General features: G+C 36.9%; 8 protein-coding genes across 8 annotated transcripts; 3 read left to right on the top strand and 5 right to left on the bottom strand. All coding sequences in view use genetic code 12, as the record gives it.

Moving 5' to 3' along the window:
* Nucleotides 1-247: 247 nt before the first annotated feature.
* DEHA2C05258g (DEHA2C05258p) lies at nucleotides 248-1,927 on the bottom strand (the record flags this gene model as incomplete). Its single annotated transcript, XM_457915.1, has 1 exon — nucleotides 248-1,927. One exon carries the CDS (start codon nucleotides 1,925-1,927, stop codon nucleotides 248-250), a length of 1,680 nt encoding a protein of 559 aa, XP_457915.2.
* Nucleotides 1,928-2,111: 184 nt separating this feature from the next.
* Nucleotides 2,112-3,407, bottom strand: DEHA2C05236g (DEHA2C05236p; the record flags this gene model as incomplete). The annotated part of the gene is made up of 1 exon (XM_457914.1): nucleotides 2,112-3,407. One exon carries the CDS (start codon nucleotides 3,405-3,407, stop codon nucleotides 2,112-2,114), a length of 1,296 nt encoding a protein of 431 aa, XP_457914.1.
* A 1,200-nt stretch (nucleotides 3,408-4,607) lies between these two features.
* On the bottom strand, nucleotides 4,608-6,272 carry DEHA2C05214g (DEHA2C05214p; the record flags this gene model as incomplete). The annotated part of the gene is made up of 1 exon (XM_457913.1): nucleotides 4,608-6,272. One exon carries the CDS (start codon nucleotides 6,270-6,272, stop codon nucleotides 4,608-4,610), a length of 1,665 nt encoding a protein of 554 aa, XP_457913.1.
* Nucleotides 6,273-7,214: 942 nt separating this feature from the next.
* On the bottom strand, nucleotides 7,215-8,246 carry DEHA2C05192g (DEHA2C05192p; the record flags this gene model as incomplete). Its single annotated transcript, XM_457912.1, has 1 exon — nucleotides 7,215-8,246. The coding sequence occupies one exon, from the start codon at nucleotides 8,244-8,246 to the stop codon at nucleotides 7,215-7,217; it is 1,032 nt and encodes a 343-aa protein (XP_457912.2).
* A 153-nt stretch (nucleotides 8,247-8,399) lies between these two features.
* DEHA2C05170g (DEHA2C05170p) lies at nucleotides 8,400-10,772 on the top strand (the record flags this gene model as incomplete). The annotated part of the gene is made up of 1 exon (XM_457911.1): nucleotides 8,400-10,772. One exon carries the CDS (start codon nucleotides 8,400-8,402, stop codon nucleotides 10,770-10,772), a length of 2,373 nt encoding a protein of 790 aa, XP_457911.1.
* A 160-nt stretch (nucleotides 10,773-10,932) lies between these two features.
* On the bottom strand, nucleotides 10,933-12,252 carry DEHA2C05148g (DEHA2C05148p; the record flags this gene model as incomplete). The annotated part of the gene is made up of 1 exon (XM_457910.1): nucleotides 10,933-12,252. The coding sequence occupies one exon, from the start codon at nucleotides 12,250-12,252 to the stop codon at nucleotides 10,933-10,935; it is 1,320 nt and encodes a 439-aa protein (XP_457910.1).
* A 260-nt stretch (nucleotides 12,253-12,512) lies between these two features.
* On the top strand, nucleotides 12,513-13,829 carry DEHA2C05126g (DEHA2C05126p; the record flags this gene model as incomplete). The annotated part of the gene is made up of 1 exon (XM_457909.1): nucleotides 12,513-13,829. One exon carries the CDS (start codon nucleotides 12,513-12,515, stop codon nucleotides 13,827-13,829), a length of 1,317 nt encoding a protein of 438 aa, XP_457909.2.
* A 234-nt stretch (nucleotides 13,830-14,063) lies between these two features.
* DEHA2C05104g (DEHA2C05104p) lies at nucleotides 14,064-15,146 on the top strand (the record flags this gene model as incomplete). Its single annotated transcript, XM_457908.1, has 1 exon — nucleotides 14,064-15,146. The coding sequence occupies one exon, from the start codon at nucleotides 14,064-14,066 to the stop codon at nucleotides 15,144-15,146; it is 1,083 nt and encodes a 360-aa protein (XP_457908.1).
* Nucleotides 15,147-15,577: the final 431 nt, after the last annotated feature.

Raw genomic sequence — 15,577 nt, 5'->3', positions numbered from 1 at the left:
TGTATGTACATCCCACTGTATAATTTATTTATTTTTAAAAATGTAATATAAACGTTGATTAGAAATGCTTGTCACCTAAATTTTAAAGCCAAAATTGAGCTAATGATGTATATTTCATCTGTTATAAATGAAAAAAAAATCAAGACTTGAAATATAAGCAACGAAAGAAGGGTATCTACGATATATATCTGACTCAAAGCGGGTGCGATTAAGAATTAAAGCAGGTTTAGCGAAAGTAATAATTCGATCACGTACGGACATCGGGTTCTTCTCTTCCTAAAAACTCATTGAATTTTAATAAATCTAAGACAAATTTAATATCCTGAGACAAATAGTCATCAACTTTGGTTTGATAGGTAGATGCGTCAGAAGAATGCTTTTCTAAGTACAATCTGACAGTAGCACCTGATGAGCCAGTACCAGATAATCTAACAATAAATCTCAATCCATTCTCGAATTTGACAAATAAACCTTGGTTCGTTGAAACAGATCCGTCTAAATCGGTATATGAGAAGTTATCGCCTTCCGAGACGACATATCCATCAGCTAATTTTGTACCCTTTGGACTATTTTCGACAATTGAAGTCAATAATTCAATAATTTTATTAGCTCCCTTACCAGAAACGTTCTCAAAATCATATCTTGTGAAAAATGTCCTACCATACTTTTCCCAGAAAGAATTTTGAACTATTTCCACACTAGTCTTCTTATCCGGGTTCTTTGTATCGAAGTCAGCAAGAACATTCAACCATGCAATAATGGCCCATAAACCATCTTTTTCTCTAATATGATCAGAACCCGTACCGAAACTTTCTTCACCACAAATGGATAACTTTTTAGCATCGAATAAGTTACAGAAGAATTTCCACCCGGTTGGGACTTCGTAAATATTCAAGCCCTTGTCCTTGGCTACTAAATCCAATGCACCGGAAGTTGGCATAGACCTTGCTAATCCATGAACTCCATTTCTAGCAAAATATGGTATAGCGTCAGCATATTCAGCAATAATTGCAACTGAGTCACCAGGAGAAACAAAAGTTCCAGCACCATAAATCATATTTCTATCACCATCACCATCAGAGGCTGCACCAAATGCAATATTTTCTTTGTCGACTCTATCAACTAATCCCTTTGCGTAGGTTAAGTTTGGATCTGGGTGCAATCCTCCAAAATCTGGTAATGATTTACAGTTTTGTACAGATGAAGAAGGCAAACCCAATTCTTCCACGAAAATCACTTGGCCATAAGGAGCTGTGACACCATTCATTGCATCAAAAAGTAACTTGAATCCTTGCTTCTCGGTGGCATCAGTAAGAAACTTTTTAATTGCGTTAAAGTCAAAAGTATCTTTCAACATCTCCACATAGTCCTTAGTGGAGTCAATTATCTCAACTTCAATTGGGCCTGTTTGCAAAGAGCCAATTTTACTTAAATCAAACTCAGGCAACGCGACAATCTTATAATCATCAAGGGCCTTGGAAACATCGAAGATCTTGTTTGTGACAGATTCGGGTGCCGGACCTCCATTGGCCAAATTGTACTTGATACCAAGATCATTGTTTGGTCCACCAGGGTTATGGGATGCAGTTAAAATGATACCTCCGGTGGCCCCTCTGATTCTAATAACGTGTGACGTAGCTGGGGTGGACAAAATACCATTTCGTCCAATAATCAATTTTTTAATACCATTAGCAGCAGAAATCTTGATAATCAATTGAATGACAGTATCATTGTAATAACGACCATCACCACCAATAACTAACGTGGATCCATTCTTCCCTTCTGGAATTGCGTCTAAGATTGCTTGAATGAAGTTCTCCGTATAATTTGGTTGTTGGAAAACTTGGACCTTTTTTCTCAACCCTGAGGTACCAGGTTTTTGATCTTGAAATGGTTTGGTCAGGACAGTTTGAAATGATTCAGACATGTTTACAATTGGCTATACTAATTAATCAATGTATGTGTTGTTGTAAATCAAATTATTATTAAATTTGCTGGAGGGTCACTTTTGAATAATACGGCGTGCTTTGTGTCACATGAAATTTCGTCGTAAAATACATTCATTTTCCTAACCTACATAACTATATAAATCTATTTCATGTCATGGTGAATTATTTGTTAACAACTTGGTTCATGGCATCGGCCAAGTAATCAACGTTGTTGTCGTTGATACCAGAAATGGAGAATCTACCGTCTTCAGTAGCGTAAACAGAGTACTTTTCTCTCAATTCAATAACTTGTTCAGCTGATAAACCAGTGTAAACGAACATACCTCTTTGTTTTAATAAGTGGTCCCAGTTGTAGTTGGACTTGTCCAATTTCTCGTATAACTTGGTTCTGACGGTGTTTAATCTGGAAACAACTTGGTCCAAGTCACTTAACCAAGAGTTGTACAAGGATTCGTCGGCGAAGATGGTTTCCACAATCTTGGAACCGTGGATTGGAGGCGACGAGTAGATTGGTCTGATTAACTTCTTCAATTGGGACTCAATCGCAGTGGAATGTTCAGCAGATTCGGTGACAATGGAGATAGAACCAGTTCTTTCACCGTACAAACCCATGTTCTTAGCGAAAGATTGACATAAAGCGTAGGTGGAAATGTCACCGTTGACGACTAACTCGTTCAATCTACGAATCAATCCAATGTCCTTGTATGGGTTACCGGACGCGAAACCCTGGTAGGCCATATCAACTAATGGGAACAATTGCTTTTGTTGGACGATGGCTAAGACTTCGTCCCATTGTTCGGATGACAAGTCCATACCAGTAGGGTTGTGGCAACAAGCGTGCAACAAGACCACAGAACCTTCTTCGGCGTTAGACAACGATTGCTTCAACTTATCGTAGTCCAAGTTGTTGATTTCCTTATTGTAGTAATCGTAGTATTCGGTACTCATACCAGCATCAGTGAAAACAGCAATGTGGTTGGCCCAGGTTGGCTTTGGCACGTATATTTTCTTGGCCGTGTTGAATCTGTGTAAGAAATCAGCAATAACCCTCAAAGAACCGGTACCAGAAATGGTTTGACTGGTGACGATTCTGTTTTCGTCAATCAATCTGGCCCCATTGGCGTCCTTACCGCTGTTGTTGAAAATAAAGTTTCTGACCACTTTTTGGAAGTTCTTGTTACCGATAATACCAGTGTATTCCTTTTCGGTTTCTGTTTCTAATAACTTGGCCTCAGCATTTTTGACCGATTCGAACACAATTGGCTTACCAGAGTTGTTTCTGTATGCACCAACTCCCAAATTGATTTTCTTGGTGTTGGAATCCTTAACAAATGCTTCGCTGATACCCAAGATTTTATCCGGTGGTGCTAATGGAATATCGTTCCATTTGCAAGCCCTGTTCATCACAGAAAACTGTCTGCAATTTGGTATGCGCTTTAATTGTACCCTTGATAACATATTTATGTTTTACTATTGGTATACCTATTCTAGATTCTTTACAGTATAACTACGTCCTAATTTCGCTTTTTTTTTCCTATATTCAAGAATCGTTCCCTATATATACAAGGTTTTCCCGCTCACGGAAGAAAAAATTTCGAAGGTGGGGATCACATACATACATTAGACCTTCATTACCATTGACTCAAACACGTCAATCATTCCGAGGACGTTAGTGAGAAACTGGGCCAATCGCAGTGAGTCATCGGACGATCGGATGCATATGATTCATTTGTACCAGAAATTGTCCACTGGAAAGCATGCTCAACTGTTTATTCGGCGTTTGTGGCATGAGGACCACTATTTGGGGTTTGTGGATGGATCGTCTACCGTTTAAAGTCGGATTCAATTATAGTGGTTCGAATTACTATTTGTGGTTATGTGTTCGGCCCTATTACAAGCGGAGAAATCGGTGTTTAAAATGGAAAGATTATTGTTAGCGAGGCGGTTTTGTGGCGAGATGAGATGCATATTTATGTCCCAGAATTATGCGGTAGTAAATACAGTGGCATGGTGATAGGGATTGGCATGGAGAAAGACGGGTGGGCGATGATAAACCTGGCAGGAGAATGAGGAGTATAATTGGCCGCTTGGTCTTGAATGAGTTTGAGTATATTAGGATGCAAATTGCGTGTTCGGAATTTTTATACGAAAAAGGTACGAAAAACATTACATAATACACCGATATGGTTGTTATGTTCCTAGTTGCAGCAATACAGTTTATGTAGATGTTATGTAGTTAAGCTGGATAGACAAAAGTAGTATTTGGGCAATTTATTTCATTGAGATTGAGTCGTTTGTTCTTTATTGTTATTGCCTTCTTTAAGTACAAAGCGAAGGTCGGATTACCTGATTTGGCTAATGAGCGGATTGCTGGCTACAAAACAAAAATTTGGCTTTTACATTAACTGTAACCCATTAGTATTCAGCACTATAGCATTATCAGTTACTGCGGTTAACAGTCCTGAACAGCATTAAATACATCCCTATATTACAAAGAACTTATCATAAGGCGTATATAACATGCAATCTAATTAACTATATCATAAAGCGTATACACAACATAGGTCGCCTCAAGGGAGATCAAATTATTCTATTACCGAGTTCTATTATATTATATTATTATTATATTATTATATTGTATTCGTCCGCGAGAGTGGATTATACTTGTTGATCGTGAGGTTTGGCTTCAGCAGCATATCCTGAAGAATGGGCCATTTCTTCCTTGGTTGGTGGAACCCATTTCGATGACTTCCATGGGGCAACACCTTGGGCATACAATTCATCAACTTCTTCTAAAGTTAATCCCTTAGTTTCAACAACAAAGAAGTAAACGTAAAAGAACGAGAATAACAAACATCCTGTGAAAACGAAACCGTAGTAGAAGTGGATAGCCGAGGTGATGAATGGAGTGAAGAAAGAGATCAAGAAACCCCAAATCCAGTTAGCAGCGGTGGCAACGGACATGGCCTTAGATCTAATTCTCAATGGGTATGTTTCGGAAACGATACAGTAGACACCACCAGCCCAGGTGGATGCGAAGAAGAAAATGTATAAGGTAGTAATGAAAATCATCGCATCACCGGTTGGAACCGAAGTTGGACCATCGTAGCCATCAATATATAAGTTTGTAACACCCAAAATGGAGTAAATGATGAAACAAACGAACATACAGACAGAACCAGTTAACAAACATAATCTTCTACCGAATCTTTCAATTGTGTAGATACCGAGAAATGTAGATGCAAAGTTAACAACACCTAAAACAATAGATGTTTGGAAGGAATCAGTCATACCGACAGCTTGGAAAATAGTAGTACCATAGTAGAAGAAATAGTTGTCACCAGTCAATTGTTGTAAAGATTGTAACATAATACCCATAATGACTCTACGAAAGATTCTTGGCTTACCAGTAACCAATTCGGTCCAAGAGGCAGAACCAGCTAAACTTTCTCTTTCAATACCTGCTTGAATCAATTGGACTTCGGTGTAAACAGCAGGATCTTCTGGTGAAACCTTGTTGGATCTACCAATCGATTTCTTAGCTTCTTCAATCTTGTTCTTGACAACTAAGTATCTTGGTGATTCTGGCATGCAAACCATACCAATAACCAACATGATAGCCCAAACAAAACATAAACCTAATGGAATTCTCCATTGTCTAGAGTCGGTGTAGGTTTTAGTACCATATGTAGTACAGTAACCTAAGAAGATACCTAAGGTAATACATAATTGGAAACAACACACTAAAGTACCTCTTAAGGTTTTAGGTGCTGATTCACCAATGAATAATGGGGATAAGACAGAAACGGTACCAACAGCTAAACCTGCAATAGCTCTACCAACAACGATTTGATACCACTTGTCAGAAGCTGAGATTTGAACAATTATACCAATCACATAAATAATCATGGAAAACATAAGACCAATTCTTCTACCATAAACATCAGCAATCTTAGATAAGAAAATACCACCGACAGCACAACCAACATTAAAAATAGCAACAATCAAACCAGTTCTAACATTAGATAAGAAATATTCACCATCTGCATTAAGCTCACCGAATCTTTCCAAGTAATCACTCATGTTAACGAAACCTGAGATAGTACCAGTATCGAAACCGAAAACAAAACCACCAAATGCAACTAATACACAGAAGAAAGAAATTAATAAATAATCCTTAGCTGATTTTTCTGGTAAAGAAGGTAATTGATCGACAATTTCATCCTCATCTAAACCGTCTAACTTGTGTTGCTCTTCTTTCTCTAAACCAGAATGGTTAGAAACTGGGGTTTGTACCCCAGAACTATATTCTTCTTGAGACATGATAATTTGACTTCTAAATTAAATAAATAATTGAATACAAGAAAAGAATTCTGAATTTTCAAGAGGGATAACCCACTTATTTATACTTTCTACCATCAAGGCATAACAGATTTTAGAACCTCCGGAAAAATACCTGGAAAAATTTTTTATCCCGGCATGCAAGATTAATCCCATACACGCTCCAGTTTCTCCGTGCCATGCCCCGGAAAAATTCATGTTGCCCCACTCGCTCATAAAAGTGCCGGTGCGGGACAATACCATTCTAAGGCTGATTATTCAGTTCGCGAAAAGGCGAATCAACATCCAGTTTCTCCATGCAACATAGAACATTGTTCTAAACCATAGCTAAATCTGAGGACAGCTTAGTTATGAGGCAACGATTTATTGGAGAAAAATAGCGGACACATAATTTTTAATCGGCTGCATCTACTTAATGTTCCGAGATCATTTTATATACTAAAGCATGGATCTAGATAGGTATACAAGAAATTAATAAATTAATCACCGTGCACTCCATATTCGACCTAATGTTGCTCTTGTATAAACTGGTGAAATGAGAATCAAGAATGGGCTGATGAACAAATAAATTCAAGCCAACGGCTTGTTGTCGGAAAATTCTTCCTGCGGGTGTCATTTTAGTGATGATCGCGGATTATTTGAAATTTTCCGGTGCATAAAATTTTCTGTCACCCGATGGCCGAAATAACTGCAAGTTGACAAGAATCCTAATTGTCGTGACTCCTTTGAGTACTATTAAGAATCGTAATTTTTAAATAGTCTCACGATATATAATATCGTGGCGTACATATTATGACGTTATATTACCTCTTTCGCTCCCGTATATACATTACTGTTATTTTACAATTAAAAGTACTTCAACTATTTACCCCTTGTCGTTTATTAGTAATATTAACATCATGCAATGTTCGTATTTAACACATTTCAGTCGAGCGTTATACAAAAATTGTTTTTATTTGCACCTGCTGCCACCTCTCGTTTGGTGATTCTCTCACCTCGATTTAATTCTCCCTCCCAATCAAATAACCAATAGGCGACTTTTTTAGCAGCATAGTAACAAGTTTTTCGGAACCCTAATTTTGACATTATTTTATTTAATATCTCATTATTAAAGTATCTTGAATTTTCAATACAAGGTAATGGAAGAACTAAAAATAGGCTGCTTACCGAACCTGATGATTTGGGTGGTTTCAAGAATTGGGTGATTCTTTTCAACATATCACCTCGTTCTTTTGGAGATGGTACAAAATTCAACACAAGGGAGCATGATACCAAATTGAATTTTTCCCGGCTCGTTTTAGGCAATGGCCTCATCATAAAGTCTTGCTCCAAAATCAAATGATTTTGTGAATTTAAATCAATCTTTACCACTTCTTTAAATATGCCACTAGTAGAGATTATATTACTCGGGCTTAGGCAACCGATTTCTAGCGCATTTAACTCTTGGTCTAGTTTTGTGCTGTATGAATAATCCCCATCTTTTAACCACTCAACCAATTTTTTCAGAGAATCACCACCTCTCTTGCTGTTTTGTCCTTGTGTGGACGCCGACTGGTACGCTTCAATCCCTCCCCGTTTGTCTGATTCCGAATCAATTTCAGCTAACTTCGTGATTAGCATTTCTGTAGTAAGCTGTTCATCAATTCTAATCAAGTCGTTGTCTGCATATTTGGAAGGAACCTTATATGAATTATATTTCGTTTCATAGTTAGCAAATAACAGGGGGGAATGATTTTTAATTTGCTTCTTATATGTATCTGGACTTAGCTTATCTCCTGGTATAGTTAGCAGTTCATTCAATTTAATGATAACAGAATGTCTATTCTTTTGTAACACATGAAACCTTCTTATCAATCTTCGCGCTTCTTTAGGCTTCAAAGACTTAGGTCTAGTCTTTTCACCTGTTATTGTATGAGGCCTTCTCAAAAGTCCTTGCCTTCTCTGTTTAATTCCCATGTCAAGTGCTATGAATCTATCTACTAGGTAACTAAATTTTATGGTGTAATATATTCATTGTATGCAGGGCATTAAAAAAATCAAGATGAGCTACATAATTACATATTTTTTTTGTATATGAAAGTTATTAATGGGAACATTTAGAAACGAACAATGAAAGTTTCAAAAGATAAGAGTAAGAAAGGAGTCAAATCAAAGCCGAAGACTTCTAGAAAGCCTTTGTCGTTGAAACAAAAATTACAAAGGGAGTCTAAAATTGTAAAGGTTGACAACTTAAACTGGAAAGCAGTCGATATACCTGACAATTTAGATGATTATCAAGGATTTTATGGATTAGAGGAAATTGATGGAGTTGATGTTAAAGTTACTGGTGGTAATGTCGAGTTTGTTGTTAAGGATAACTCTAAAGTAAAAGACAGTGATAATGAAGAGGATGATGACGATGTTCATGATGACGATGATAATCAAGATGATGGTGATGATGATCAAGATGACGATGATGTGGACATTGAAGACGATGAAGATGAAATTATTGAAGGCGATAATGAAGACGACTTCAAAGGATTTGATGACGATAATGCGATTAATGAGGATGATCAAATGGATATTGAAAGTGCAAAAACGGAAAAAAAATCCAAGAAGGAAGTTAAGCCAAAGAATGAGAAAGTTGCAAAGAAGGATTCTATATTAGAGAGTGCGTTCAAAAACGTTGATTTGACTCTACCAGATGATAACGAAGTTAATTTGCCATATTGGGATGATTTGTCTTTAAGTTCATTTACATTAAATGGATTATCAGCTTTGGAATATGAGAAGCCAACTGCAATTCAAAAAAGAACAATCCCTCTTGCAATTGAAGGGAAAGATGTTATTGGTAAAGCAATCACTGGTTCAGGTAAGACTCTTGCTTATGGGATACCAATATTAGAACGTCATTTACAAAAAATGGCGAAAGCTAATCAAAGTAAGAAGGTAATAAATCCACCAACTGGAATAATTTTTGCCCCCACAAGAGAATTAGCACATCAAGTCGTAGACCATTTAAATAGAATTGCTAAGTTTACTCCATTATCACAACATGGTATAGTAAGTATTACTGGTGGTCTTTCTATTCAAAAACAAGAAAGGTTATTGTCTCATGGACCGGGTATCGTTGTGGCAACCCCTGGAAGATTCTTAGAATTACTACAAAAGGATATGGCATTAGTCCAACGATTATCATGTACTGATATAGTCGTGTTAGATGAGGCTGATAGGTTATTACAAGATGGCCATTTTGATGAATTTGTAAAAATATTAGAGCTATTTGGAAAACACAGACCTAGGGATAATAAAGAACTAGAATGGAAATGGCAGACATTAGTGTTTAGTGCAACTTTTTCAAGAGATTTATTTGGTAAATTAGATAAACACTTGAAAAGTAACAAAAATAAGGAGGAAATGGGTAGCTCTTTGATTGATAATGATGAGATTTTACAATTATTAAACGATAAATTGAAATTCAAAGACTCAAAGCCAACCTTGGTTGACGCAAATCCAAAAGAAATGGTTGCAGGACAAATTACAGAGGCATTAGTTGAATGTGGACCTACTGAGAGAGACTTGTATTTGTATTATTTCCTTTTATTATATCCAGGATCAACTTTAGTATTTGCAAATTCTATTGATTCGGTCAAGAGATTAGCGCCTTTCTTAAATAACTTGAAAGTCCCTACATTTTCAATTCATTCATCAATGATCCAAAAGCAAAGATTAAGAACTTTAGAGAGATTCAAAGAGGCTAGTTCAAAAAATTCCACTGCAGTTTTAATAGCATCGGATGTCGCAGCTAGAGGATTAGATATTCCAAATATTGATCATGTTGCTCATTACCATTTACCAAGGTCCGCCGATGTATATATTCATAGATCAGGTAGAACTGGAAGAGCTGGTAAAGAAGGTGTCTCTATTATGTTTTGTTCACCTCAGGAATCATCTGGTCCATTAAGAAAATTAAGGAAATTAGTTGCAAATAACACGAAGAAAAGAACACGCTTAAATGTCCATAACGACGTTAAGTTACTTCCACTTGAAATGGATCTTGTTTCGCAAATTAAACCAAGAGTAACACTTGCGTCAAAGTTAGCTGATGCTGAAAGATCATCCTCGTCCACTAGAAAAGAAGATAACTGGGTTCATGAAGCTGCGGAAGAATTAGGTATTGACAATTTATCGGACATCGATAATTTTGAAGATGATTTTATCAAAAGGCAAAGAAAGAGAAAGGAAAACAAGGCGTTGACTAAGGATGAAGCAAGAAGCTTGAGATTGGAATTAAATGATTTGCTCTCCAAACAAATAAGAAAAAACTCAAGAAGATCATATTTAACGAGTGGCTTGCAAAATTTGGCGCATCAGATGGTAACTGGTAATACACATAAAGACGTTTTAGGACATGCTAGCGTTAATGCATTAGATGATTTAAGAACCAAGAAAGCTATTAAAAAGAAGCAAATTAAAACAAAGAAAGTAAAGGATAAGAAGTAATTATTATATAGATTTATATTCATTTTACAGTAAAAAATTATTTAGAATTCTAGTTAATTTTTAGGTGGCATTAATAAAAATGAAAACTATTGCAACAAAAGTTAAGAATACAAAAATGTACGAATTGTAATATACATACTTAAAAAGAATTATTATCTATCTAAAGGAAGTCTTCATCATCATCATCATAATATTCATCCTCATCAGATTCATCGGCTAATTGTTCGAAATTAACCTTATATCTTAACATAGCACCAATACCACCAAAACCTTGACAAAATTGGGCACCTTCGGACGATCTATCGGTAACAAATTCTAAATTGGCACCAAAATTTTTGTAGTTTTCAGCTAACCATTCCAAGAACGATTCCTCTTTAACAGTCTCCATTTCAGTTCCTGTCTTCTTATCTAACATGTATGATTTATCTGGTAAGTCTGGGTTTGCATGAGCAATAACCTCGTTACCTTCAATATCCTTCAAGGTATAACGAATGATATTCAAATTTTCATAAACGATGATAATTTCACATGCACCTAAGTCCAAAGCTTTCAAGGTATCCTCAATACCGTAACAAAATTTACCAGTATCTTGAGAGATTTCGTCGAAGTATTGATTCAACAATTTCTTTTCTTGCACAAACTTGACATTAGCCAAAGTTTCAGCAGATAATTCAATGGCTTGGTTGAAACCATTTTCACCACCATAGGAAACATCGACAATCTTGATAACCTTGGCTTGTAATCTATTATCGAATAAATCAGATTTTGACAATTCGGTTTTGAAATCCGCAGAACCAGCCAAAATCAAACCCTTGACAGTAACCTTATCAGCACTTATGAAGTTTTGAACTGCAACTTCAGCGACTTTTCTCACATAATTGTGTCTTTTTTCTTCTCTTAAACGAGAGAAACGAAGCGCCGATTGACCACCTCTACCATGCTTCTTTGGTAAATCAACGGAAAACTTGTGTAACACTTCTCTGGTATTACCACAAACAGTACCAAATAACGCACCATTACCATCCATAATAATAAATCCAAATCTATCGTCGTTTTCTAATAATTCAGACAATGCTTCAACGTGGAACTTATTGTCACACAAGTACAAAGATGTATTAATTGGCTTGAATGGTTCGAAATCAATATTCAACTTCTTTTCCTTACCTTCATCCGTTAAAACATCACCACAGTAAAGGACTAACCCGTTTTTCGGAACTGAGTTATATAACTTTAATTTTTGTTGTGTGGATGTGATGGCCGATAACACTGACAATCTGTTGACACGAGACTTGATATTGGATGCGGTACCGTATTCTTCTGTCAACATCTTCTGGATAAGCGAAACTTGACCCTTTGGTGGAATAACCAATGAAATCATCGATGTACCATTACCTCTGGCTTGTTCCAAAGACTTGATCAACTTCTTGACCTTCCAGATCTCAATATTCTTTTCAGCTGTGTCTGCTTCTTGACTTGACATCTTTCAATATGCTCTATAATAACGACGCTAAACTATAAATCAACGAATTAATTGTCTAGAGAAACAACTAAAAGCAATTTGTAGGGTGTTCTGTATGTCTTTGCGTCAAAAAAAATTTTGATTCTTATCACGTGAGTTTTCAATCTGGTGCCGGAGTAGACGTTTGTGTCAATTGTGTAGTCGGCTCCTACCCTAAAAGAAATCCGGATCGTTGGAAACATATTGATAGTAGAGCTACGTAAGCGCTTGATAAAAAGAATATGGCGTCGCAATCAGCAGTGAATGACTTACACGACAACACGATCGTAGGGGAGGTACCAAAACCGCAGGAACCAAATGACAATTCTGAAGATTATGATTACGAAAACTCAGACTATGATTCAGACTCGGTATCCGAAATAAGCGCTAACAAGAAGGAAAAGTCAAGAAAACCGGGAGATAATGCGTTCAGACAGCAGCGGTTAAAGGCGTACAATCCAGTGTTGACTGTTAAGACGGTCATACCCATATTGATAGGTATCGCTATTATTTTTGCTCCGTTGGGAGCTGCTATGTGGTATGCATCGCATAAGGTTCAGGATATGTCGATCGATTATTCACAATGTGAGAAGATGGCGTCGTCGGATTACTGGCAAGAGATTCCTGAAGAATACATCAATTTCAACTTCAAAACGAAGGACAGAGACGTGTCGAAGCCTCTGTGGAAGTTAGCTACCAATGATTCAGAGCCATTTGAAGACGAGAGAAATGTATGCAGATTACAATTTGAAATTCCAAACGATTTAGCGCCACCAATATACTTCTTTTACAGATTGGATAAGTTCTACGCCAATCACCGTCGTTATGCGAAGTCGTTCAGTGAAGACCAAATCGAAGGAAAAGCGGCTTCAGTGGACACCATTAAGAATACGGTGGGGCAGAATTGTGAACCCCTTTCGGTCAACCATGAAGGTAAGAAGTATTATCCTTGCGGCTTGATCGCCAATAGTTTGTTTAACGATACCTTTACAACTACATTAAGTGGTGTCAACGGTACATCTGATGACTATGAAATGACAGACGAGGGAATCGCGTGGGCCAGTGACAAAAATAGATTCAAAAATACCGAATACGACTATACCGATATTGTTCCTCCTCCAAATTGGTACAAGAAATACCCTAATGGCTACAATAAAGACAACGTCCCCGACATCTCTACGTGGTACCAATTCCAAAACTGGATGCATACGTCTGGGTTACCTACATTCAACAAGTTAGCCCTTCGTAATGACGACGACACCTTAAAGACAGGCACGTACGAAGTGTCCATCGGTTTACACTTCCCAGTCTTGCCTTACAATGGTAAGAAATTTATTTACATATCCCAGAGATCCGTCATGGGTGGTAAAAATGACTTCTTGGGAATAAGTTGGATGGTCGGTGGTGCTCTCTGCTTTGTGTTGGGTTTAGCATTGTTGGTCGTTAATACGATTAAGCCAAGAAGAACTGGTGATGTTAACTTACTTAGTTGGAATAGAGAGCAATTCGCCAAGGATGAAAAAGAAGAATCATCGCTTACAAACTTTGAGAAAGATTAAACATTAGTAAGCTGTATATTCGTTTAGTTCAAGTTTTGTATATTAATTGAAGTAGTTTACTTAGGAAGCGAAATAGTCATCGAGTATGTCCTGTATATTATAACTCCGTTATAATTACTAATTTTTAGCCGAACTGTGCAGCAAAGTTGCGGTTCCATATGTATATATATATGGCAGATAATACTCAGTTTTTAATTGATCTAGTACAATTAATCGTAACCAATTAATCAAAGAATGTCTATCCCATCAAACTATAAGCAAATTATTTTAAACAGTGCACCAAGTAAAGAAGTTAACTTGAAATACGGTGAAGAATCATCTACTTTCAGAATTGAGCAAGCATCTTTTGATGAGAACTCAGTTAAGGACGGAGAAGTGGTTGTTAAAGTTTTGTACCTTTCTAACGATCCAACTCAAAGAGGATGGATGCAAAAGGGAATTGATGCGAAGAGAATGTACGCACCACCAATTTTAGAGAATGACCCTGTCACTGCATTAGGGTTAGGTGAAATTGTGCTTTCTAAATCGAGCAAGCATTCGGTTGGCGATAAGGTTACCGGACGTTTCTCGTGGCAAGAGTACGTGGTTGTGAATGAACAAAGTATTTTCACGACCATTGATGAATCGGCAGGCTTACCTTTAACTTCGTATTTGTCTTCTGTTGGTATGACTGGTTTGACCGCATATTTTGGGGTCACCAAGGTCGGTGAATTAAAGAAAGGACAAACGATTGTTATTTCGGCTGCCTCTGGTGCAACTGGATCTATGTGTGTTCAAATTGCTAAACATATAGTTGGAGCTACCAAGGTTATTGGTATTTCTGGTTCCGCCGAAAAGTGTAAGTGGGTTGAATCTCTCGGTGCTGATGTATGTGTTAACTATCATGACGCAGACTACCAAAAGCAATTATCAGATATCATTGGTGACGACTTCGTTGATGTTTATTACGATAATGTTGGTGGTGAAATCTTGAGTTTCATGCTCTCCAAGGTCAAGCCGTTCGGTCATGTTGTTGCATGTGGTGCGATTGCCGGTTACAATGACAAAGAAAAGAGTAATGTCACTAGCTGGGCTGAAATTATTACAAATCGTCTTACTGTTCGTGGTTTCATCATTCTTGATTTTGTCAAAGATTATGCCCAAGGTGTTGGTGCAATTGTTGGTGCAATTAAGGAAGGAAAAATTAAGATTACCGAAGGTACATCAGTAGTTGATTTGACTAGCGAAAAGGACGTTTTGGCCAAGGTTCCAGAAACATGGAGCTTATTATTTGGTAGCAATAAGCCAAACGGTAAGTTAATCACAAAGATTGCTTAAGTTTAAATAGTCATAAAAGTTTACTCTCGATAATTTTATAATTTTTTCGAATACTATAGTTTATTTCAATAAATCAATTTGATTTACGCTCTTAGCTTGTGTTACAATTACAAAAAATTTAACTACATCTTTCAGAGCTAGAGGTGATTTGCGCATTGTGATGCGTTTTGACATACAGATCGCAAAATCCATTAAACCCAAAATGGAGTTCTCGACTCGTTAAAAAAAATCAATGTAAGCCCTAGCTTTGAAATATTAAGAAGGCTCCATATAATTTTCATGCAGATGTAATATAGCAAGGGTATCGTGTCACCATGAAGTTGTTCACCTCAAGATAGATGTCAGCATAGATGTCTTGTATACTAATTTTCGCCCGGTTCCTGCAGATTTCGCTACTATATTAATAGCTAAAGATTAATTATATGTACACT

This window comes from Debaryomyces hansenii, assembly GCF_000006445.2.
Source record: "Debaryomyces hansenii CBS767 chromosome C complete sequence".
Classification (NCBI taxonomy): Eukaryota; Fungi; Ascomycota; class Pichiomycetes; order Serinales; family Debaryomycetaceae; genus Debaryomyces; species Debaryomyces hansenii.
Note: the sequence above shows the minus strand (reverse complement) of the source record. Positions and strands in the feature narration are given on the sequence as shown.